The sequence below is a fragment of the Canis lupus genome, chromosome 20 (assembly GCF_048164855.1).
Source record: "Canis lupus baileyi chromosome 20, mCanLup2.hap1, whole genome shotgun sequence".
Lineage (NCBI taxonomy): Eukaryota > Metazoa > Chordata > Mammalia > Carnivora > Canidae > Canis > Canis lupus.
The window spans coordinates 45,239,265-45,263,386 of NC_132857.1; the positions used below are offsets into that span (position 1 = coordinate 45,239,265).

The window sequence follows — 24,122 nt, forward strand, 5'->3', positions numbered from 1 at the left end:
ATTTCATTTGAGAGGGAGAAAGAGAATATGTGCATGTTCAGGCTTGCAATGTGGGGAGAGGGAGAAAGGGAGAGAGGGAAAGAGAATTCCAAGCAGACTTCCCATCCAGTGGGAATGTGGCAGGGGGCTCAATCTTACAACCCCAACACTATATAACCAAGAGTCAACCGACTGAGCCACCCAAGTGCCTTTCATTTATGTTTTTGTGTCTGGTGTTGTCTTTTTTTTTTTTTTCCACACTTGAAAAAAAAATTAGAATCTTGAACTTGGAGAAATCTGAAAATCATAATGCTTGACCTAAGCACATGATTGTATGGTATGCAGTGTGTCAGTTGCCACTCACCATTGAGTTAATAGACCATCAGTAATGACACAGAGCAATGGTCTTGTGATTAAATGTGGATGTTGTGAAACTTCATGCTACAACTGTGAATGTTTTCTTTGGCCCCTAGAGATCTCTAACATCTCCATTAGACAACTCTGATACATCAGTTTGTATACGAGCAATGGATCTGATTCATTCTACCTAGCCCTATTAATGTAGTGAAAGTTTTTAGGGTGTATTTGACATAGTTTGACTAATGGTCATTTTAAGTACAATGCCAGAACCCTGTGAGTTTCAACTATGATTTTCTTCTTTCCTTTATCCCTCAGATTCTGAGGATGGCCAAGTAAGACATAAGCCACAGAGAGTGACAATGTGTACATGTATACATGCAAGGAGAACTATCTGCCTGCTTGCTTTAAAAGATAAATTAAAAATTCCAAAGGATAATAATTGACAGCATTTATTGAACCCTCAGTGTATAAGAGATACTGTTTTAAGACTTCTCACAACTCTTTTTTATGAGTGTTCTTATTATAATCATTTTAAAGATTAGGAGACAATATTTAGCATAAATATTAAATAACTCCATTCATGTAACTCCTGATGTTTGGAGTTGGAATTTGCATTCATACCATTTGATAAGAATGTCTCTGAAATGCATCATATACTAAAGCTATTCTTGGGATCCCTGGGTGGCGCAGCGGTTTGGCGCCTGCCTTTGGCCCAGGGCGCGATCCTGGAGACCCAGGATCGAATCCCACATCAGGCTCCCGGTGCATGGAGCCTGCTTCTCCCTCTGCCTATGTCTCTGCCTCTCTCTTTCTCTCTCTCTCTCTGTGACTATCATAAATAAATAAAAATTTAAAAATTAAAAAAAAAATTTTAAGCTATTCTTTATTTTTAATGCTTTCTTTCATTAATACAAAATAGCTCAATATGAGCATTCATAAATCCAGTGTTTGCGAATTTAGTTTGTAGAATTTCAAAGTATCATTGAATGTTTATCATACTTGTCAAATTATGAACTCATATGAAAAATTATTTTTAAAAAATTCATTGGAGTGTTCATATTTCAAATAGCAAAGCTTTTTAAAAATGCTTAAAATTCCTCTTCATGTTAATCAGTGTCCTTTTGGGGGGAGAAATAGCTTGGCAAGATAAAAGTCCCCTAAATTGACTCCAGATGGGTTATCTAAACATGTAATTCAAATAATAATTGTTTGCAGCCTACGTAAGGTATGTTGGTATATTCATGAATGGCTGTGGTATTCTCAACCAAACAAACACAGGTGATGCTGGCCTGATGTGCAATGGATTTATTCCTAGGATGTAGATTAAAAACAAAAGCAAAAATTGTTCAAAATCAATGAATAAACCCACTTGCCATAGAGCAGATGTACAAATTGGGAAGTATTGTGTATGCATCCATTGTTATCTTAGCTAATTCCTTAATCCTAAAACATTCAATGGATTTGACTTTCAGTTATTAAAAAAAATCAGATTGAATTGTTCTCTGTACTCAGAATAATGAAAGGAGTTCAGAATATAAGAAGAATGGGCAATTAAATTAATCCCCTCTATATAGTTACCCTGCATTGTAGAAGTTTTCATATAAAGCATTCTTAACAATGTTGATCCTAAACTGTGGTATGTTTATTGCTTGTAACTTGGTTGATTTTAGAATTGTCATAAAAATGATCCTAAATGATTTCTGTAGGATAAAAAATTCAGCAAATATCCATTGACATGCACCATACCAGGTGACTCAGTCTGTTAAGCAGCTGCCTTCGGCTCAGGTCATGATCCTGAGGTCCTGGGATTGAGCCTCACATCAGGCTCTTTGCTCAGTGGGGAGCCTGCCTCTCCTTCTGTCCCTCCCCCAGCTCGTGTTCCCTCTCCTGGCATGAGTGCCTGCTCACTTGCTCTCTTTTTCTCTCTCTCAAATGAATATCTTTTTAAAAAAATGTACCATACCAAATGTGGGTTGTCAGTAGACAGGCTGGATCAGAACCCTCTGGGACACTTAAAAATAAAAAGATTCCTAGAATTCTATCCTGGAGATGTTGAAGTAGGTCTGAAGTCATGCCATAGAATCTATGTATTCTCCTCTATCTCCATGATTAGGAATCAGTTTAGAAAGTAGTTTTCACCCGAGGCAACATTTGACAATGTCTGTAGCTTTTGGTTTTCATAACTGGGAACGTGTGTGCGCTGCTGGCATCTAGTCAGTAGAGGCCAGAGATGCTGCTAAATATCTTACAGTGCACATGGGGCACCTGGGTAGCTCAGTGGTTGAGCATCTGCCTTTGGCTCTGGTCATTATCCTGGGGTCCTAGGATCAAATCCCACATCAGGCTCTTCACAGGGAGCCTGCTTCTCCCTCTGCTTGTGTCTCTGCCTCTCTCTCTTTCTCTCATGAATAAATAAAATATTAAAAAAAATCTTACAGTGCACAAGAAATACCTACTCAAAGTATCCAACCTGAAGTGTCAATAGTGCCATCGTTGAGAAATACTGCTCGAGAGAACATAAAGACACACCCCTACATTGTCTTTAATTAGGATGAATAAAAGATGCATAAAAATACCATTTATAAGTGAATAAAATATCATTAGCCCAAAGAATCAAATAAAGAAATAAGCAAAATTTCATAAATTCTTTACCTTAAGACTACTGATTATTTTATGATATGACTAGAGACCTTCTACTTGAAAAAGTTTGTGAGTGAAATTTTGAAGAATTATCTGCAATTAATAGAATACATATAATGGGAGTTATCTGGGTAGGTTATGCCTATACTTGAAAAATATTTAAAATTCCTAATCCTGCAGTGTTAATAAGGGAAAAAAAAGTTTACTAATAAACAATAGAAATTTTTTTAAATACTGATTGTAGAGTGAAAATGGTCCTATTTCTAGAAGTGCATTCAAACAAGCAAAGCAAATTAAAATCTAGGAAGAATCCGCGTGATATCCATGATTTTGTCCCCTTTTTGTCCTCCTATTTTACTCTTGCACGTTTTTTTCCTACTTTTAGATCTTCCCTAGAGATCAGATACTCATAAGCTCATGTACAATAAATTACTGGAAGTTATTTTGGTTGCTGTCAATGCAACCAAATTGGATTAATAATGAAACCAATTAAATCTTCAAATACCGCCACTGGCGACGATAAACATTTAATTTCCAGAGAGGAATAAGGTTAGCTGTGTTGAACGCCTTTTATAATCACAGTGATAACCAAATTTTCAAACATTGGGGGATTGCTATTTTGTTGAACAGCAAGCAGTGGACTGATTTAATCAAAATAATAACAAAAGAATCCATGTTTTTTTTAAAAGTGGTCTCCTGTATCTCTGATGATAACCAGTCAGCGGAAGTGATGGAATGCCTCAAGCAGACCAATGGCATGCCTCCCCTTGTACAAGAATGCGCAGTACCCTGTCGAGATGACTGCACCTTCACGGTTTGGTCCAGGTTTACACCCTGCTCCGCAAACTGTGAAACATCCCGAAGTCGACGGCGACAGCTCACAGGTAGGGTAGGGTAGGGTATGCCTTTCAGACCAGGGGTGTACTCCTGGAAGTAAGTACTTCCACTTACTCTTGGAAGCAAGACTAGAAATTGTGTTGGGCCTCTCCCTTTCCCAGCCCCTCCCTGACGTTGTGTCTCTTCTGGCCTACACCTGACACACACAATGTACTTGGTTAATACTTGTGAAATGAGTGATGTGAACCATTCAATAGCTATGAAGTTCCTCGCTATATGGCTTTATAATCTTTAGAGTGGTGAATGGCAACATAGCCCTACTACCTTGGAGTAGTTAATGGCAAATTTCTGCTATTTCGTCATGAGTGGATCTCAGCGGGGTTGAAAACAGTGACTGATGTGTAAAACACATCAAAGGCATCTCTAACCTGTATCATTCTCTTTTGCCATTACTCTACAAGCAATTTGACCTTTTAAATTTTTAGTAGTGTAAGATAAAAGCAGAACTCACATATGTAATTTGACTTTTGTGGTCTATTATTTTGGTTCTGTTTACATCCATGCAATTTAATGGAAATTAAAGCAATTAATAGTTTAATCAAGGTGCTGGAGCCACTTTTGCTTGTAATATACAAATAATTGATGCAGTGTAGTGTATTATACTACTTATCTAGATAAATATCCCAGAATTTCTTTTAGATGTATTTGAATATGCAGAAAACTTAATTTAGGTAATGAAGACCCAAAGGAAAAATGCCAAAATAATCATTGGGATAATAAAATAGTTGTTGACATTGAAGAATTAAGCACAGAAGACCATTTGTTCTTATAAGCAGTTCAAATGCTAATTCTCTTGGTTTCAAATTCCCTTTGTTTGAATGTATGGCTTACAAGATTATGTTTTAAATTTAACTCACTCTAATGGATTTACTTAATCGATGAGAGCCTTTAACAGGGTTTCTGCACACAAATCAGAAGCCCATTTATGAGCATAAGTAAAATACATAATCAAATAAAAAATGCTGTACTCTTTGCTCTCTTCTACAAAAATCTGTGCATATATAACTTTATGCAACATTGCTTGTGTTTCTAAGATGAAAGAAACTCTTACAGGGAATATAATGGGGTAGAGTGTGTTAGGAGTAATTTCAAGTTCAGGTGTAACAATAAAACTTAGTGTGCAGGTTCATGCAGAAGGCTTTGGAAGCCATCATCCTGGCAATTCTCTTTACCTTTGAGATGAAAATTTCTCTTAGAAGCAAAGGACATTTTTAATTAGTGGCCAGTTTTCTTTTCTTGAGAGTTTATTAATGGTATTTTATACCTGCAAATTGAGAATAGGGATAGTGAAAAAATCTAGAATATTTATTTAACTAGTACATTTTGCTATGAATTGTCAAAACTAATTAATTTGGTTTGTTTTAAAATATAATTTTTGTGTAAATATTGAAGAACCCTTGTACACTTTTCTGCAAACTCTATCCCAAGAATTACCATACCAAAATACTATTTAGAATTTTTCTAAATTATTATTGGTTACGTTTTCTGCTGGGTAATTAATCTTTTTGTCTCTTCATATATTGGAAACACCAAAACAACTGGTCAGTCTTCTGAAACAAATGAGTTGTAGCAAAAGCAAACAAACAAAAATCCACAGTACTATATCATTGTGCAGTACAGTAAAGAATTGAAATTTTTCACTTCTTAAGACTTATGTTTATTGTTGCAGTACTATGCTTGTATTTTGGTCTCTCCCATGTAATTTGGTGGTAAATTTAAGTAATCTCTAACATGAATGGCAATAAAAGGCATGGACTTAGACTGTAAAACAGCATGACTCTCTTTAACAACACAGACACACATAGAGAAGCATACAGACAAAAATACCAGCCACTCTATGGAATAGGGGACCATCTAGAATGTTTTCTTTTTTCTATTTTTAACAAGAGGCTTTAATTCAATAGCTGGATATCCTGGGTGCTGTACTTCAACTAGATCATCACAGGTTTGAGATTGGATGGTAGTTTTAGCAGTCGTTTATACAGTGCTGAAAAAATCTATTAAGTAGATTTGTTCAGGTTGTTAACGTACAAAATAACTAAATAAATAATATTTAACATGTACTTGTAGGTTTATGTTTGGGAATAGTCACAAATTTCCCTCTGACTTAAGGGAGGGAACATCTCTTACAGTATAATGGGAGAGAGACAGAGATTTTATTATAATTTTAACCTAGTACAGAACTTGTGACAATAGCTGTTATATTAGTGCTACATTAGTTTCTTATTACTGGTGTAACACCAATTTAGTGGCTTAAAACCAACACAAATTTATGATCTCATGGTTGTGTATATCTAAAGCAAACACCAGTTTCACGAGATGGAAAATAAGATGTTGGTGGAACTACATGCCTTGCTGGAGGCTCTAGGGGAAAATGTATTTCCTTCCCCCACCCCCGCCCACCCTAGAGCATCTAGAGGCTATCCACTTTCCTTGCCTCATGACTCTCTTCTTCCATCTTGAAATTCAGTAACACTGAGTCTCTCTGATTATTCTCCTTTGACTTGGTCTTAAAATTAGAAAAGCCTTTCCTGACTACATGATTAGGTTGAAAACACCTGTATAATCCAGAATAATCTCATTTTAAGATCCATAATCTTAGTCACGTCTACAAAATCTGTTTTTCCATCTAAGGTAGCATGATTATAGGTTCCAAGAACTGAGATGTGAACATCCTTGGAAAGGCATAGTTTGTGATAGGCAGAATAATGAAAGTACAGAAGAGTACCTTTTCTGTACCTGGGGTGAAGAGTCTCTGTACGACTTTCTGGTAGGGGCAATGCATTAGTTTGGACCTGAAGGATGAGTAGGCATTAACTAGACTATTGAGGGAGTTTGGAACTTAAGAATATTTCTGGTGTGAGAAATGCAAAGGCCAGAAACCAATGACTAATTTCCAGGATCTGAAAGATGTTCAGTATATCTAGCTGGTAACTTGCCAGAGGCAGAATGGCACAGCATAGGCAAGGGCACATGCTAGTGAACTCATACTATGGAGTCTTGACGATCATAACAAGGAGTTTAGACTTCTGAAGAGTTTTAAGTAGATGAATGATGTAATCAGACTTCTGTCTTTTGTCAGCTAGTTCTAGCTGCAGTGTGGGGAGAAGATCAAAGGGAATATGAGGCACAATGGCAATATGATACCTGAAGAAGCTGTTGTGAGGATTTAAGCTGGAAATCTGGAGATGGGCTAAATATGGGTGGTATTGGTCAGAATGGAAACAAGGACTGATTCAAGAAGTACTTAGACATTTGAAATGATAGATCTTTGTCGTTAAACAGATACAGGTAGTACAACAGAGTTTAAGTGTGACATTTGAGATTTTACACTTGGTCATATTGGAATAATTGGGAAATGAAGATGGAGAAAGGAAGGTCATCCTGTGAAGAGCTTGAGTATGGATTTTGCCAGGCTGAGTTTGATTGGCCTTTGAAGTTCCAGTCTGTGGCTCGAAGCTAGAGCAAGAAATTTCTAGAATGGGGATAATAATTAGGAATCAAGAGATAGAGAAGGTTTTAAAAATTTTCTGTGAGTGAAGATAATGGATCAGAAAAGAAGAGAACCTAGGGCAGTGCCCTGAGAAAGTCCATTAGTTAAGAGATGTACAGAGGAGAAATAATCAAACAAACAGATGAGCTGTTCCCAGAGAAATGTTGGGGGTGAGGGACAAGAAGGTAAGGTATGATGGAATTTAGGAAGGCTATTTCAACAATGACGGTGTGGTCAACATTCTGAACAATCTTTGAGTCTGAAGGATAAGGTATAAAGATATTCCACGGCTTCCTTTGTTTTATTACTTTGTCAGTACTAAGTAGTTTCAAAGAATAGGTGGACTCTGAATCCAGGCTGAGGTGAATTGAAAACAGATAGAAATTGAAGAGATGGAGACAATAGTTCTTCACAGACATTTAAGAACTACCAGAGACTTGGGTATGTTAAATGCTGGTAGGAAGAAACCAGACACCACACATTGATTTCTCAACCAGTACATTCTCATAGCCATGATAGAGGCTGCCCCCCTCAAACTTTTTTTTCATGAAGTGCCCCTTATGGTGGAGGCAAGTCAATACATCCTCCCAGAGAGATAGTGGCATGGCTAACCATTTCAGGTCCTGCAGGAATCCTTATTTATTGTGGCCATAAGCAAACATGTTAGACCACAGAACCAATCATCCGGGCAGCAACTGCAAAATTATGTATAAATTATTTGACAGTGAGATAATATCCCATTACATCAGCTGAAATCAAACATTTCTAAAACACCTATAAACACTGGGAGTAAGACTAATAAAGCAACCTGTTAATTTTTTTTTTATATGCAGCCAACACTCCAGCTGCTGACTTATTAATGAGGAAACAAAATATAATTAGATCTATTAGAAAACTTTTAGGAATCTAGTGGAAGTGTGTTAGCAGAAAAGTTGAATCAAGCTACAGGCTGACTTGAAATCCCATTAAACATAATTATCAAATACTCAGAGCAGTGGAAAATGATTCTGCATTCTCATTACTCAAAGACAGGATCATAGCTGAAAGGTCCATCAAAGTCAATTGGTTAAGGTAAAGTCATATTCTAGAACATGTAAGTTAAAAAGGTCTCTCAAAGTGGAAGCCATAACTTTTTTCAGATTAAATTACCCAACAGTATTTGAGTGTTTATTTCACTGTATTATGTCAGCATTTGTGAGCTGCCTCATGGCAAGGACCAAAATAAGTTGTACTTTGCCACGTCCCGAGTGACACCTAGCCTCACTCCAGGGCCATTGTATGGAAGGATAGAATTTTGTTCTTTGAATACACGAACTGTTTTCAAAAATGTACCTCAAAAAGAGGATGTTAATATTTGCCGTTAGGTTGGTTTCCCTGGAAACCATTAATTCAAAGGAAAATGGAGACAAGGTAATCCATCTGTTCTTACCAACAAGTTATAGGGAAAATCATACTAAATAAACTAACAATAATTTTCTAGCTGTTGAGTCACTGAAGCAAACATCTTTTTAGTTTCATTTTTGCCACTCTCCAATATAAAACCATTTTTAATTTTTTTTCAAATTAACTTGAATTTCACCATTGATTTGAGAGTTGCTTCCATTGTCCTAGGATTTATTTTCAGGGCAAAAAGGTGGAGAAAGGAAGGCGAACCTTATATTTTATTTAGCACTTAATATTTGAAGAGCTAGTAAAGACAATGACTTTTAACAAAACAAACGTGAAATTAATATATCAATGTCTCTTTTTGGAACAGGGAAAAGCAGGAAGAAGGAGAAGTGTCAGGACTCTGACCTGTACCCTCTCATAGAAACAGAACTGTGCCCTTGTGATGTATTTATATCTCAGCCTTATGGAAACTGGTCAGATTGCATTCTTCCAGAAGGCAGAAGGGAGCCTCAACGAGGATTTCAGATACAAGGAGATGGCAAAGAATGTGGAAAAGGCGTGCGCTTTCGAGCAATAGCTTGCTCTGATAAAAATGGAAGACCTGTTGACCCCTCCCACTGCAGCAGCTCTGGTAAGGAGATGGATGAGGAGTAACCTGGGAACATACACATAGCCTAGGTGGTAGTGTAGAAGATCTGGAATTAGTAGCTTTGTTCTTTCATCATTCTTTCAGTTCTCCTTTGTTAATAACACACTACCTTTCATAAAGTATAAGCATTTGGAATGCACATATACACATTTCAGTGATTATTTGGAATGTGATTGATTATTTGGAATGTGATTGTTTTGGATCTTTGACTCACCTCATTCCATACTGCATCTTTGGCCGTTTGGTTAACTGTGGATAAGTGCAGTTACTGTGCTGCACTGGACAAGCCATATTTAATACAAAATATATTTTGTGATTTTTTTTTTGTGCTCTGATCATACATATACAAAGCATCAGGCCTTGAATTCCTTCTAAGTTAGCTGACAAAATACCAATGAAAAAGCTGATTTAAAATGTTTTAACAATGCAATATATAAGTATACCCAAATCAATAATAAAATAAAACTGTAGGGGAAAAAAGGGCAATCTGGGAGAATTTTGTGAGCTGTTAAGCAGGGAGAAGGTTGTCTTTTTTGAACCTTGGGAGAATTCAAAAGATATGGGTTAATGGGGAAAAGAATGAGATTAAATACAGTCAGGGTAAATGTTGATGGGGGTGGTGCTGAGACTAATGATTACAATGGAACTTATGAATTTCATACTCTGTGGTTTGTTTTAAGACTTAAAAAGTTAGGAATTTTACAGAGTACATGAAAGAATTCATGTCTGACTGGCAAACTGTGGGAGGAAAAAATCTTTTGGTCTCTGTCATCAAAGCCTTATGTTCTAATAAGCTTTCTCAATAATAATAATGGTAAGTTGAATTCAGTTCTATTACAGAAGTCAGGTAAATGACAATTTGTCTGCATTGCCAATGGATTGGCTGTTCTTTAAAATATGCCCCTATCATTATATGATTTTTTTTTAAGATTTTTTATTTATTTATTCATGAGAGACACACTGAGAGAGAGAGAGAGGCAGAGACACAGGCAGAGGGAGAAGTAGGCTCCATGCAGGGAGCCCGACGTGGGACTCGGTCCCGGGTCTCCAGGATCAGGCCCTGGACTGAAGGCGGCGCCAAACCGCTGAGCCACATGGGCTGCCCCTGAATTTAACTTAAAGTTTAATGACTTTTTTATTGGTGATATTGCTCTGCTTCCTGGGTTATAAAATTGTCTTCAGCAGTCGGGTCAGAGAAATGTTAAACATTTCAGAAGCAAGTAGTGGACCCATCTTAGGGAAGCCAAGCTGATTGACTTTAATCTTTGTCTTTTGGTTTTTAAATATGTATTGGTTTATTTTCTAAAAATTGCTTTTCCTTTTTCCAATTGAAATACGTGTGATTTACAATGTATAAATTTAAGGTGTACAACATACTAATTTGATTTTTATATGGAAGTGATTGTAGTGATAATTAGCACCGCTATCACATTAGAGTTATATATGTATATATATATATTTAAACTGGTTGGAATAATGAAGTTCTAGTCTCTTAGCAAGTTTGGTTATAATGCAAGATTGGTGTGTATATTGGCTATACTGTGCATTAAATCTCTAGGACTTATGCTGCTCATTGCAAATTTATACAGTTTAATAATGTCTGTCTTATCCACCCCTCCCCACCCTCCATCTCCTGGTAACCGCCGTTCTACTCTGTGTTTTTACATGTTTGACTTCTTTAAATTCCACATATACGTGATATCCTACAGTATATGCCTTTCTCCGTCTGACTTACCTTAATGTAATGTTCTCAGGGTCCATCCATATTGTAACAAATGGTAACATGTCCATTCTTGTGACCAAATAATATTCCATTTTTTATATATGAGATATATATTTATTGTAGATATCACATCTTCTCTATCCATTCATCTGTTGATGGGCCCTTAAGTTGTTTCCATATATTGGCTATTGCAAAATATGCTGCATTGGGCACAGGAGTATATATATTATCTTTGATATTCTATTTTCATTTCCTTTGGGTATATACCCAGTTGTGGGATTGCTATATCCTATAGTAGATCGATTAATTTTTGAGAAACTTTAATATCATTTTCCATAGCATTTGAACAAATTTACATTCCCACCAACAATGTGCAAGGGTTCCCTTTTCTGCATATCCTACTCAATACTCATTATTTGTCTTCTTGATTATAGCCATCCTAATAGGCATATAGTGTTATTTCACTGTGGTTCTGAGTTGCATTTCCCTGATGATTTTGTTGAGCATCTTTTAACGTACCTGTTGGCCATTTAGATGTCTTTGGAAAAATGTCTATTTCCCTGCCTATTTCATGCTCAGTTTGAGTGTGTTCTTTGTGTATCTTGGATATTAACCTGCTGTCTGACACATGGTTGGCAAAAAACTTTCTCCTGTTTGTTATGTTGCCATTTCATTTTGTTGTTTCCTTTGCCATTCAGACGTTTAAGCTTGATGTAGTCCTATTTGATTTTTTTGTTGGTGTTTGGTGACCTATGCAAAACATCATTACTAAAACCAATGTTAAAGAGCTTCTTGACTACATTTTCTTCTAAGAGTTTCCTCAGGTTTTATATTTAAGGCTTTGATCTATTTTGAGTTAATTTTTTGGAGTGATATAAAATAGCGGTTTAGTTTCATTGTTCTACATTGTTTTTCCAACACCATTTGAAGAAACCATTTCCCCATTAGGTAAATAACACCTATTCTCTTGTCAAGTATTAGTTGACTGAATATATAAGGGTTTTATTCTGGGCTCTTGATTGTTTCTTTGGTCTGTGTGTCTTTTTATACCAAAAATTATTCTGTTTTTATCCCAATAGCTTTGTAGTATAGTTTTAAATCAGGAAAAGTGATACCTCCATCATCTTCCTCGGGATTGTTTTAGCTATTTGGGTACTCGGTGATTCCATTTCTCTATTAATGTGAAGAATGCCATTTGAATTTTGACAGAGATTACTTTGAATCTGTAGAAGACTTTGGGTAGCATGGACATTTTAACAAAATTCTTCAGATCCATGAAAACAGGTTGTTTTTTTTTTTCCATTTGTTGTATCTACATCAATTTTTTTCAAGTAACTTTTGTAGTTTTTAATGTACAGATCTTTTACTTCCTTGGTTAAATTTATTACTAGATATTCTATTGTTTTGGTGCAATTGTGCATGGGATAGTTTTCTTTTTCAGATACTTCATGATTAGTGTATAGTAACATAACTGATAACTGATTTCTGTACATTTATTTTATAAATCTTGGAACTTTGCTCAAGTTGCTGATTAGTTTCAACAGTTTTTTGGTTGAATCTTTAAAAATTTCTATATGCAAAATAATATCAACTGCAAATAGTGCCAATTTTATTTCCTTTCCAATTTGAATATCATTTTTTTTCTTATATAATTGTTCCAGCTAGGACTTCCAGTACTGTATCAAATAAGAGAGAGGTGAGCGTGGACAATTTTGTCTTTTTTCCTGTTCTTAAAAGGAAAGTTTTCTGTTTTTCAACATTGAATATAATGTTAGCTGTAAGTTTGTCATATATGGCCTTTATCCTTTTGACGTATGTTTCTTCTATACATAACCTGTTGAGGTTTTATACTGTGAAAAGATGTGATACTTTTCCAAATGCTTTTTCAGCATTTATTGAAATGACCATGTGATGTTTATCTCTTATTCTATTAAAGTGATGTATTACATTTATTCTATTAAAGTGATGTATTACATTTATTTTTTTAAAGATTTTATTTATTTGAAAGAGAGCAAGAGCACAGAGGGAGAGTGAGAGGGAAAAGTAGACTCTCTGCTGAGCAGAGAGTCCAGTGCAGGGCTGGATCCCAGGACACTGAGATTGTGACCTGAGCCATGGGGCAGACACTTAAGCAACTGAGCCACACAGGTACCCCAGTGATGTATTATATTACATTTTGATCTGTATATGTTGAATCATCCTTGAATTGAAGGGATAAATCCTACTTGATAATGGTGTATAATCTTCTCAATGTGTTCTTCATTTCAGTCTCCTAATATTTTTTTTTCACATATTTCCTAAGTAATATTGTTCTGTAATACTCTTTTTTTGTGGTGTCCATATCTGACTTTGACATCAGGTTAATGCTGGTTCTGTAGAAGGAGATTGGGAATGTTTTCTCCAGTTCATTTTTCCTCCATTGCAAAGTTTGAGAAGAATTGGGATGAATTTTTTTTAAATGTTTGGTAGAATTCCCAAGTGAAGCCATCTGGTCCTGGGATTTTCTGTTTTGGAAGGTTTTTCATAACTGATTTAATCCCTTTACTCATTACTGGCTTGTTAAGATTTTTCTGATTTTTCTGCTTTTCAGTGTTGGTAGGTTGTGTGTTCCTAAAAATTAGGTCTTCTACATTATATAATCTTTTAGCATGCAATCATTCATAGTAGTCTTTTATGATTCTATGTATTTCTGTGGTATCAGTTATAACATCTTCCATTTCCAAGCTTGTGCCTTTGTTTTCTTAGCTAAAGGTTTGTCGATTTTGTTGAAAAAAAAAAAAAAAGATAAAAAAAAAACAACCCTTAGTTTCATTGATCTTTCCAATTTGTCTGATTCCTGTCTCATTTATTTCCTCTTTGATCTTAATTATTTCCTTCCTTTTGACAACTTTGGGCTTAGTTTGGTCTTTTTCTAGTTGTTTGAGATGTTAGGTTAGTTTGAGATATGATTTCTTAATGTATCCATTTATTGCTATAAATTTTCTTCTCAGAACTACTTTTGCAGGATCCCATAGGATTTGATAAGTTGTTTTTCCATTTTCATTTGTTTGGAGTTAACTTTCTAGTTTCTCTTTTGATTTCTTTGATGCATTTGTTCTTGATAAGCTCTTTGTTTAGTTTCAACATACTTGTAGATTTTCTACCTTTCTCCTACTGATTTCTGATTTCATACCATTGTGGTCAGAAAAGATAATTGGTATGATTTCACTCTTAAATTTTGATAAGTACTGTTTTATGTCCTACTCTATGTTCTATACTGGAGAATGTTCCATGTGTACTTGAGGAAACTGTATATTGTTCTGTTGGATGGAATGTGCTATATCTATCAAGTCCATTTGTTCTAAAATATGGTTCAATTTTAACAATTCCTTGGGTTTTTGTTTTGGTTTTGGTTTTCTGTTTGGGTGATGTAGCCATTACTGACAGTATGGTGTTGAACTCCCTTATTGTTTTTATATAGCTGTCTATTTTTGTCATCGGATCCATTAGTATTTACTTAATACATTTAGGGGCTCTGATAATGGATGTATATACATTTATGAATGTTATATCTTCTTGGTGTATTGACTTTTATTATTTAATGTTTATGATTGCCTTTTTTTTTCTCTTGGCTTGGAGCCTGTTTTGTCTAAATAGTGCTATACCTACATTCTTTTGGTATCTACTTGCATGAGATATATTCTTCTGTCTTTTGAAAATTTGAGTGTATGTGTGTCTTTAAAGCTACAGTGAGTCTCCTGTAGGTACCATACAATAGAGAAACAAGACAATCTATCCAGCCATTCTATGCCTTTTGATTGGAGAATTCAATCCATTTATACTTAGAGTGATTATATATTGATATGTAAGGACTTACAACTGCCATTTTTATTCTTTGCCTCTGGTTGTTGTGTATCTCCAGTGTTGTTGTTGTTTTTCTTCCTTCTCTTTCTGCCTACCTTTGTAAATTGATACTTTTCCATAGTGATATGTTCTATCTTCCCCTTTTTTATTTCATCTACTCCAGATTTTTTATTTGCAGTTATTATGAACTTTACTCAAACATTCCCAGAGATAAAATAGTCCATATTCTGCTGATAATAATCTCAGTTTGCCTATAGAGTTTCTACCCTTAGACTCTTCTTTTGTATATATTTGATGTTTACTTCTTTTATGCTTTATGCTTTTATATTCTTTAACAAATTGTAGTCACTATGATTATTGTTAATACTCTCTAACTTTTATACTACAGTTCAATGGTTAACACACATTCTAGCAGATTTAGTTTTCTAATTCTGTTCTTCAACTTTACCAGACTGTTATGTACTTTATGTTCTCCTGCCTCTGGTTAATATCTTTTCATCCCACCTTGTTCCTTTTAGTGTTTTGTTTTGTTTTGTTTTTGTTTTTGTGAGTCTATTGGTAGTGAACTCCCTCAATGTTTTTAGTTTGAGAAAGCCTTTATTTCTCTCTCCTATCTGAAAGCTAGCTTACGGATCAGTTATTCTTGGCTAGCAGTTTTTATCTTTCAACATTTTGAATATACCATCTATGTGTCATCTGCTCTCTCCTGGCCTGTAGAGTTTCTGCTGAGAAATCTGTTGATGGCCTAATGGGGGGTTGTTCTGTAGGTAACTTCCTTCCCTTGGTTGTCTTTAAGATTCTTTACCATTGATTTTTGACAGTTCCAATATGATGTGTCTTGGAAAAGGTATTCTTGCACTGAAGTAATGGAGTCTTCTCTCAGCTTCCTGAATATGTATATTTAAGTCCTTCCATAGGTTTGGGAGGTTCTCAGCTTTTGTTTCTTTAAACTCTGCCTATTTGCACCATTCTTCTCCTTCTATATACCAATTTCTTATATTCTGATCAAATGCAAAGTTTCTTTTACCTTTTTTAAGTTTTTCTTTTTTTTTTCTTTCTTTCTTTCGTTTTTTCTTAGAGACAGAGCACACACTCACATGGAGGGGTGGAAGGAAATAGGGAGAGGGAGAATCTTAAGCAGGCTGCATGCCCAGTGTGGAGCCCGATGTGGGGTTCTGTCTCACAACCTGAAGATGATGACCTGAGCCAAAATCAAGAGGCAGATGCTTAACTGACTGAGCCACCCAAGCACCCGTTCGGTTTTTATTTAAATTCCAGTTAACAGACAGTGTAATATTGGTCTCAGGTATACAATATAGTGATGATTTTTTTTTTTTACACTTCCATATGCTACCTGGAGCTCATTATCACAAGTATACTCCTAATCCTCCTCATCTATTTAACCATCTCCCCTCCAACCTCTCCTCTGGTAACTAACAGTTTGTTCTCTATAGTTAAGAGTCTGTTCCTTGGTTTGCCTATCTCTTCTCCTCTTCTCTCCTTTTCTTTTTTCTCCCCTTGCTCACTTGCTTTGTTTTTTAAGTTCCATTCATGAGTAAAGTCACATGCATTTGTCTTTCTCTTACTTATTTTGCTTAGAATAATACCCTCTACCTCCAACCACATCATTGCAAATGGAATAGTAATATTCCATTTGTGTGTGTATATAAATATAAATATATATACATACATATACATATATATACACATATATCCACATCTTCCTTATCCATTCATCAGTCCATTGACAGTTGAGCTGCTTCCATGAATTGGCTACTGTTGATAATGCTGCTATAAACATCAGGGAGCATGTATTCCTTTCAGTTAATACTTTTGTATTCTTTAGGTAAATACCTAGTAGTACAACTGCTGGATCATATGGTAGTTCTATTTTTAACTTTTTGAGGAACCTCCATACTGTTTTCCAGAGTGCTTGAGTTAGTTTGCATTCCTACCAACAGAGTAAGAAGGTTCCCCTCTCTCCACATCTTTGCCAATACCTATTGTCTCTTGAATTGTTCATTTTAGCCACTCTGACAGGTATGAGATGATATCTCATTACAGTTTTTGGTTTGTATGTCCCTGATGATGAGTGATGTTGAGTATTTCTTCATGCATCTGTTAGCCTGGCTGTCGTCTTTGGAGAAGTATCTGTTCATGTCTTCTGCTCACTTTTTAATTGGATTACTCATTTTTGGATGTTACATTTTAGGAGTTCTTTATATATTTTGGATACTAAGTCTTTATCAGATGTGTCATTTGCAAATATCTTCTCCCATTCGGAAGGTTGCTTTATTAGGTTTGTTGATTGTTTCCTTTACTGTGCTGAAGCTGTTTATCTTGATGAAGTCTAATGGTTCATTTTTGCTTTTGTTTCTCTCACCTCAGGAGACATATCTAGAAAGAAGTTTCTACAGCTGATGTCAAAATTACTGTCTAGGATTTTTATTGTTTCAGGTCTCACATTTAGGTCTTCAATCTCTTTGGAACTTAGTGTATAGTATAAGATAGTGGTCCAGTTTCATTCATGTTGCTGTCCAGTTTTCCCAGCATTTATGGAAGAGACTGTCTATTTTCCCATTAGATATATTTTTTTTTGCTTTTATCAGAGATTGACCATATAGTTGTTGGTCCATTTCTGAATTTTCTATTTTGTTCCATTGATCTAAGTGTCTGTTTTTGTGCCAGTACCATTCTGTCTTGATGACTACAGCTTTATAATATAATTTGAAGTCTGGAGTTGTGATGCTTCCAACTTTGCTTTTCTTTTTCAAGATTGCTTTGGCTGTTCAGTGTGTGGTTCCATACACATTTTAGGATTGTTTATTCCAGCTCTGTAAAAAATATGGTAGAATTTTGTTAGGGATTGTTCTGAATGTGTAGATTACTTTGGGTAGTACAGACATTTTACCAATATTTTTTTTTTCCAATCCATGAGCATGGAATGTCATTCCATTTCTTTGTCCTCTTCAATTTTCTTCCAATGTTCTATAGTTTTCAGAGTACAGGTCTTTTACCTCTTTGGTTAAGATTTATTCCTAGGTATCTTATTGTTTTGGTACAACTGTACATGGGATAGATTCCTTAATTTCTTTTCATTATCAGTGTACAGAAATTCAACAGATTTCTGTACATTGGTTTTGTATCCTGCAACTTCAGTGAATCTGTGTATCCATTATAGTACTGTTTTGGTGGAGTCTTTCAGGTTTTCTTTATATACTATGTCATCTGAAAATAGTGAAAGTTAGACTTCTTCCTTGCTGATTTGGATGCCTTTTAAAAAATAAATTTATTTATTCATGAGAGATACTGAGAGAGAGAGGCAGAGACACAGGCAGAGGGAGAAGCAGGCTCCATGCAGGACTCTAGGATCACGCCCTGGGCCAAAAGCAGGCACTAAACCACTGAGCCATGGATACCTTTTTAAAACCAGGGATCCCCATGGATACCTTTTTAAAATTTTTGTTGTCTGATAAAAGTGGTGAAAGTGGGTATCCCTGTTTTGGTTTTGACTGTAGAGGAAAAGCTCTCTTTTTCCCTATTAAGGATGACATTGGCTGTCGGTTTTTCATACATTGTCTTTATTATGTTGAGTTATAATACTCAACATAATCAGTCTACATTGTTGTGGGTTTTTATCATGAATGGATATTGTACTATGTCAAATGCTTTTTCTGTTGAACCGTTTGTTTACTTTTGGATGCATGTGTTAACTAGAAATCTCTTGGATCCTGTAGTGCATTGTGCCAAGGCACTTTTGTTCTGTTACAGATGTCTAATTCTAGTTATTAAAAAAGAAGAAAAAAGTGATTCCTACCATTATGATGCTGAGGTCATCTACATATTGATTTAGTCATTCATTTGGTCAAAATCTATATTTGGACATCAGCTATATACCTGGTCTTCTATGACTTGAGTGCATATTTAAGGGGAAATAGAGTCTTTTGTGAAGTTTGTTGTCAAGTGGGGGATAAAAATAAAAGGAATTTCAAGGTTTTTTTTTTTAACTCTTTTGATGCTAAATATAAAATCTTTAAATAATATTTAGGGAGGTCCATGCTAAAGTGACAAAAATTTGAGATGTGAACTATGAGAGAGAAGCAACCATGTGAAAAGTACATACAGGATCATTTTAAGTAGTGAAATAAGCATGTCCGAAAGAGTAGGGTAGGAAAGAAGTTCTGGCAACAAAACGAAGGAAGCTCTATGGTTTGAATTGAGGGAGTGAGGAGAGAATTCTGTGAAATAAGGTTGAAAAAGTAGGCAGAGTCTTGTGAGACAAAGCAAGGAGTACAGATCTAATTTAAGTATAATCATATCTGAAAATGTCAGGTAATATAATCCAACTTAAGTTTTAAAAATTATTTTTAATATACAATGTTAATTTTAGGGATATAGCCTAATGTTTCAGTATTTGTATATATGGTAAAATTGGAACAATAATTCTAATTAATAGGTATTACCATATATAGTTACAAGTCTTGTGATGAGAAGTTTTAAGACTTAGAATTTTCAAATATACAATAGATTATTAACTATGTTGTACATTACATACCCATGACTTATTTATACCTGGAAGTCTGTACCTTTTTTTCATTTTGCCGACTCCTGATTTCCTACCTTTGACAACCACCATCTGTTATGTCTGAGTTGAGTTTTGCCTTTGGTTTTGTGTGTGTGTGTGTGTGTGTGTGTGTGTGTGTTGTTAGTGGTGGTGGTGGTGGTTTTTCTTCCCCCTCTCTACATATAAGTGAGATCATGCATTATTTTGTCTTTCTCTCTGACTTATTTCACTTAGTATAACGCCCTCGGAGTCTATCTGTATTGTCATGAATGGCAATTTTTTTTTTTTAATGGCTGGATGATATTGTGTTGTATATTTCTATCTTATTTTATCTACACATCCATGAGTGGATATCCAGGTTACTTTACTATTGGAAATAATCTGCAGCGAATGTGGGGGTACACATATCTTTTAAAATTAATGTTTTACAAAAATTAAAATAAAATAAAATAAAATAAAATTAATGTTTTGTTTCTTTTTTTCCAGATAAATACCAGAAGTGGAATTTCTGGATCAGATGTTCTATTTTTTTTTTTTAATTTTCTAAGGACCATTCATACTGTTTTCAATGATGTCTGAACCAATTTACATTCTGATCAACAGTGCACAAATGTTCTTTCTCCACATCCTTGCCAATACTTGTTATTTCTTGTCTTTTTGATAATAGCCATTCTAAGAGATGCAAGATGGTATCTTCTTGTGGCTATGATTTGCATCTTCTTAATGATGAGGGATGTTGAGCATCTTTTCATGTGTCTGTTGGCCATCTATCTGTCTGAAAAAAAAAAAGTCTATTCAGATCCTCTATCCACTTCCTAATCTTAGTTTTTTGGGGTTTTCTTTTCCCTCTTGTTTTTAGTGTTTTTCTGGGGTTGGTTTGCTACTGAGTTCTATGAATTCTATATCTATTTTGGTTATTAACCCCCATCAGATATATGATTTGCAAATATTTTCTTTCCTTTTATAGGTTCTTTACATTTTGCTGATGGTCTCCTTTAATTGCAGAAGTCTTATTAGTTTGATGTAGTCCCAGTTGTTTAGTTTTGCTTCTTTTGCCTTTTGCGTCAAATCCAAAAAAAATCATTATACCAACGCTGAAGTATAGAGCTTATCACCTATGTTTTTTTTCCAGGAGTTTGTGGTTCCAGGTCTTACATTTAAGTCTTTATTCCATTTTGAGTTGATTTTTTGTGTAAAGTGTAAGATAGTGGTCCAATTTCATTCTTTTCTTGTGGCTGTCCAATATTCCCAACAGTATTTGTTAGAGACCATTCTTTATCCATTTGATATTCTTGGCTCCTTTGTTATAAATTAATTGACCATAGAGGTGTGGGTTTATTTATGAGCTACCTATTCTGTTACACTGATAGATGTGTCTGTTTCTAATGTCAAGATCGTACTATTGTGATTAGCTTTGTAATATAGTTTGACATCAAGCATGATATCTCTGGCTTTGGTCTTTCTCAGGATTACTTTGGCTACTTGGGGTGTTTGTTGCTCCATAGAAATTTTAGGATTTTGTTTTATTTCTTTGAAAAAATGCCATGGGAATTTTTGTAAGGATTACAATGATTATGTAGATTCTTTTGATTAGTATGGACATTGTAATATCAGTTCTGGTCCATGAGCACAGAATTTCTTTCCATTTATTTAATTTCTTGTATTAGTGTCATATAGTTTTCAGTTTGTAGGTCTTTCATCTATCTCCTTGGTTAAATTTATTCCTAGGTATTTTATTATTTTGATGTAATTATAAATGAGATTGTTTTCTTAATTTCTTTTTCTGGTAGTTCATTATTAGTAGTGTGTGTGTATATATATACATATATACATACATATATACATATATATATATATATATATATATATATATATATATATATATATAAATCCAAGTGACCAAAAAAAAAAGAAATCCAAGTGACCATAGATCTATATATTACATTTCTGTATTATGCAAGCTTACCTAATCTATCAGTTCTTTTTTTTTTTCCCCTTAATCTATTAGTTCTTAAGATTTTTTTTTTGTTTTGTTTTGTTTTTTTTGTGGAGTGTTGAGAGTTTTCGATACACTAAGTCATGCATCTGCAAATAGTGACAGCTTTATTTCTTCCTTTCCAATTTGGATGCTTTTTCTTTCTTATCTCTGGCTAGGACTCCTATTACTATGTTGAATAAAAGTAGTAAGAGTCGCCATCCTGTTTTGTTACCAATCCTTGAACAATCTTCAGCTTATTATCATTAGGTATGATGTTAGCAGTTGGCTTGTCATATTATGTTAAGGTGTATTATCTCTGTATACACTTTGTTGAGAGTTTTTATCATAAATTGATGTTACATTCTGTCAAATGCTTTTTCTGCATCTATTGAGATGACCATGTGCTTTTTATTTTTGGTTTTGTTAATTTGGTATATCACCCCCTCCAGGAGATCACAAGCTATCTTGCCAGGCCACCCTCCCCAACCTCTAGAAATCCGTTAAGAGCTGAGAATATCTGTGTTGTCTCTTAGAAAGATGCTTCTCACATTTCATTTACTTTATTGCTAGTTAATCCTGCCAGAGGGTGACATGTGCTCCTTGGGAAAGGGACTGTCTACTCCATCACTCTTTCCTCACCAACATCTGGCAGAGTCAGCACATCATATATACTCAATAATTAACAAAACAAGATGTAAATCCATGTTTATGTATCAAGAATTTTAATGTATATGTGTTTCTTAAGACTGCCATAACAAAACCACAAACTTGGTGGCTTAAAATAAAACCTTTATTCTCTCATAGTTTTAGAGGTCAGAAATCTAAAATCGATTTCACTGGGACAAAATTAAAGTGTCATCAGGGCCATGCTCCCTTCAAAGACTCTAGGAGAAAATGTGTTTCCTGGCCTTTTCTTGCTTCTAAAGCTACATTCCTTGGCTAATGGCCTCTTCTTGGGTCTTTAAAACCAGTGGCATAGCCCTTTGCTTCATTGTCTCATTGCTTCCTTATTCTGTGTCAAGTCTCCTTCTACATCCCTCTTAAAAAGACACTTATGATTATCTGGCCTGTGCTGATAATCCAGGATAATTTTTCCATCCCAATATTGGTAATTTAGTCACAACTGCAAAGTTTCTTTTGACATATAAGGTAACATCCCTAGGTTCTAGAGATTAAAATTAGGATATCATTGGAGGCCATTATTCAGCCTACCACAGCCTGTTAAATTTTTGAAACAACTTTTTTAAAGATGTGCAAATGAAAAACAATTGGAAACATCTCAAATATTAGAAACATTCATCTAGGGTTAGTTCTTTATTTCTTCATATGTATAGTGTCTACACAAGGGGATTTATGTGAATGATATCACAATCTGGAAAATTACTTGACAAAATATAATGCTGAAATGTCCTAAGAAAGAAAATTGGGCTTTTGGTTATTTTCTTGAACAATATATGGAAGTGATATTTCCATTACTTTTTTTTTGTTTTGGGGTTTTGTTTGTTGTAGGGCATAGGGGATCCACTTCTATCTAGGTCCTATATTATGTAGTTTATTTCTTTTTATTTTCTAATTTTGACCTGTTTAACAATTATTAGAGACAAAGTTTTACTGATAACCTCTCATTTGAAGGAGGAGCCTACTACTAAAAATGTTTGAGGAACTCCTAGTTTAAGACCTCAACTAATGAACCACTGTTCCTAATGCAACCCTTTTTGTTTATGTAATCATTTATTCTTTCAACAAACATCAATGAAACATTTAGTTTAGTTTATATCAGGCTTTTTTCTATATAACAGTACATTTATAAAGATGAGTGGGTAATACACATCGGAGATATTCAATCTAATGTAAGACTGTTTGGAAGACTTCTAAATTTGGTATTATTCCCCTTTTCCAAGTCAGAACATGCTTCAGTTTTGTTTTTTTGTTTTTTTGTTTTTTTTAATTACAAAGAAACAAAGATATATCCTCCATCTATCCAGTGGAGTGGAGAAGAGACCCCTGTCTGATATCTCTTCTTACAAGAGCACTAATCTCATTATGAGGATCCCACCCTCATGATCTCATCCAAGCCTAATTACCACATATCATCACTTTGGGAGTTAGGGCTTCAATATCTGAATTTTAGGAGAATACAATTCTTACTACAGCAGACTGGTAATGGATCTGCAGTTTTCTTGGGGGATGACAATAGTATTCTAAAATTGATTGTGGTAGTAGCTGTCCAACTCTGAATATCCTAAAAAATTGTATACTTTACTTTAATGTGTGAATTATATCTCAAACTTAAAGTTAAGAGTAAACTCTAAAAGTTAATCAGAAATTTATAATTCAAAAGAATGATTTAATGTAAAATATATACTCATTACATATTTGTTTATACATACATGTATATATAAATGTATACATACATATATTCATACACATACTAAAATATTGGCCCTAGGGATTCTGACTCATTTTGAGGATTTTCCTGAGAATCTCTTTTGATGAAAATATACTTGGAGGAGTGCCTTGTTGGCTTAGTTGGTGTGTCTGACTCTTGATTTTGGCTCAGGTCAGTCATTTCAGGGTTGTGAGACCAAGCCCAGTGTCAGGCTCCAT

The 24,122-nt window shown here is 34.8% G+C and overlaps 1 protein-coding gene across 1 annotated transcript in view; it reads left to right on the forward strand.

The window, feature by feature from the left end:
* Positions 1 to 24,122, forward strand: part of THSD7B (thrombospondin type 1 domain containing 7B) — a 725,689-nt gene that overhangs the window by 488,650 nt on the left and 212,917 nt on the right. Inside the window, exons 12-13 of the mRNA XM_072789046.1 lie at positions 3,669 to 3,863; positions 9,126 to 9,389. Coding sequence (XP_072645147.1) covers positions 3,669 to 3,863; positions 9,126 to 9,389 — 459 coding nt within the window. The remainder of the gene's footprint in view (positions 1 to 3,668; positions 3,864 to 9,125; positions 9,390 to 24,122) is intronic.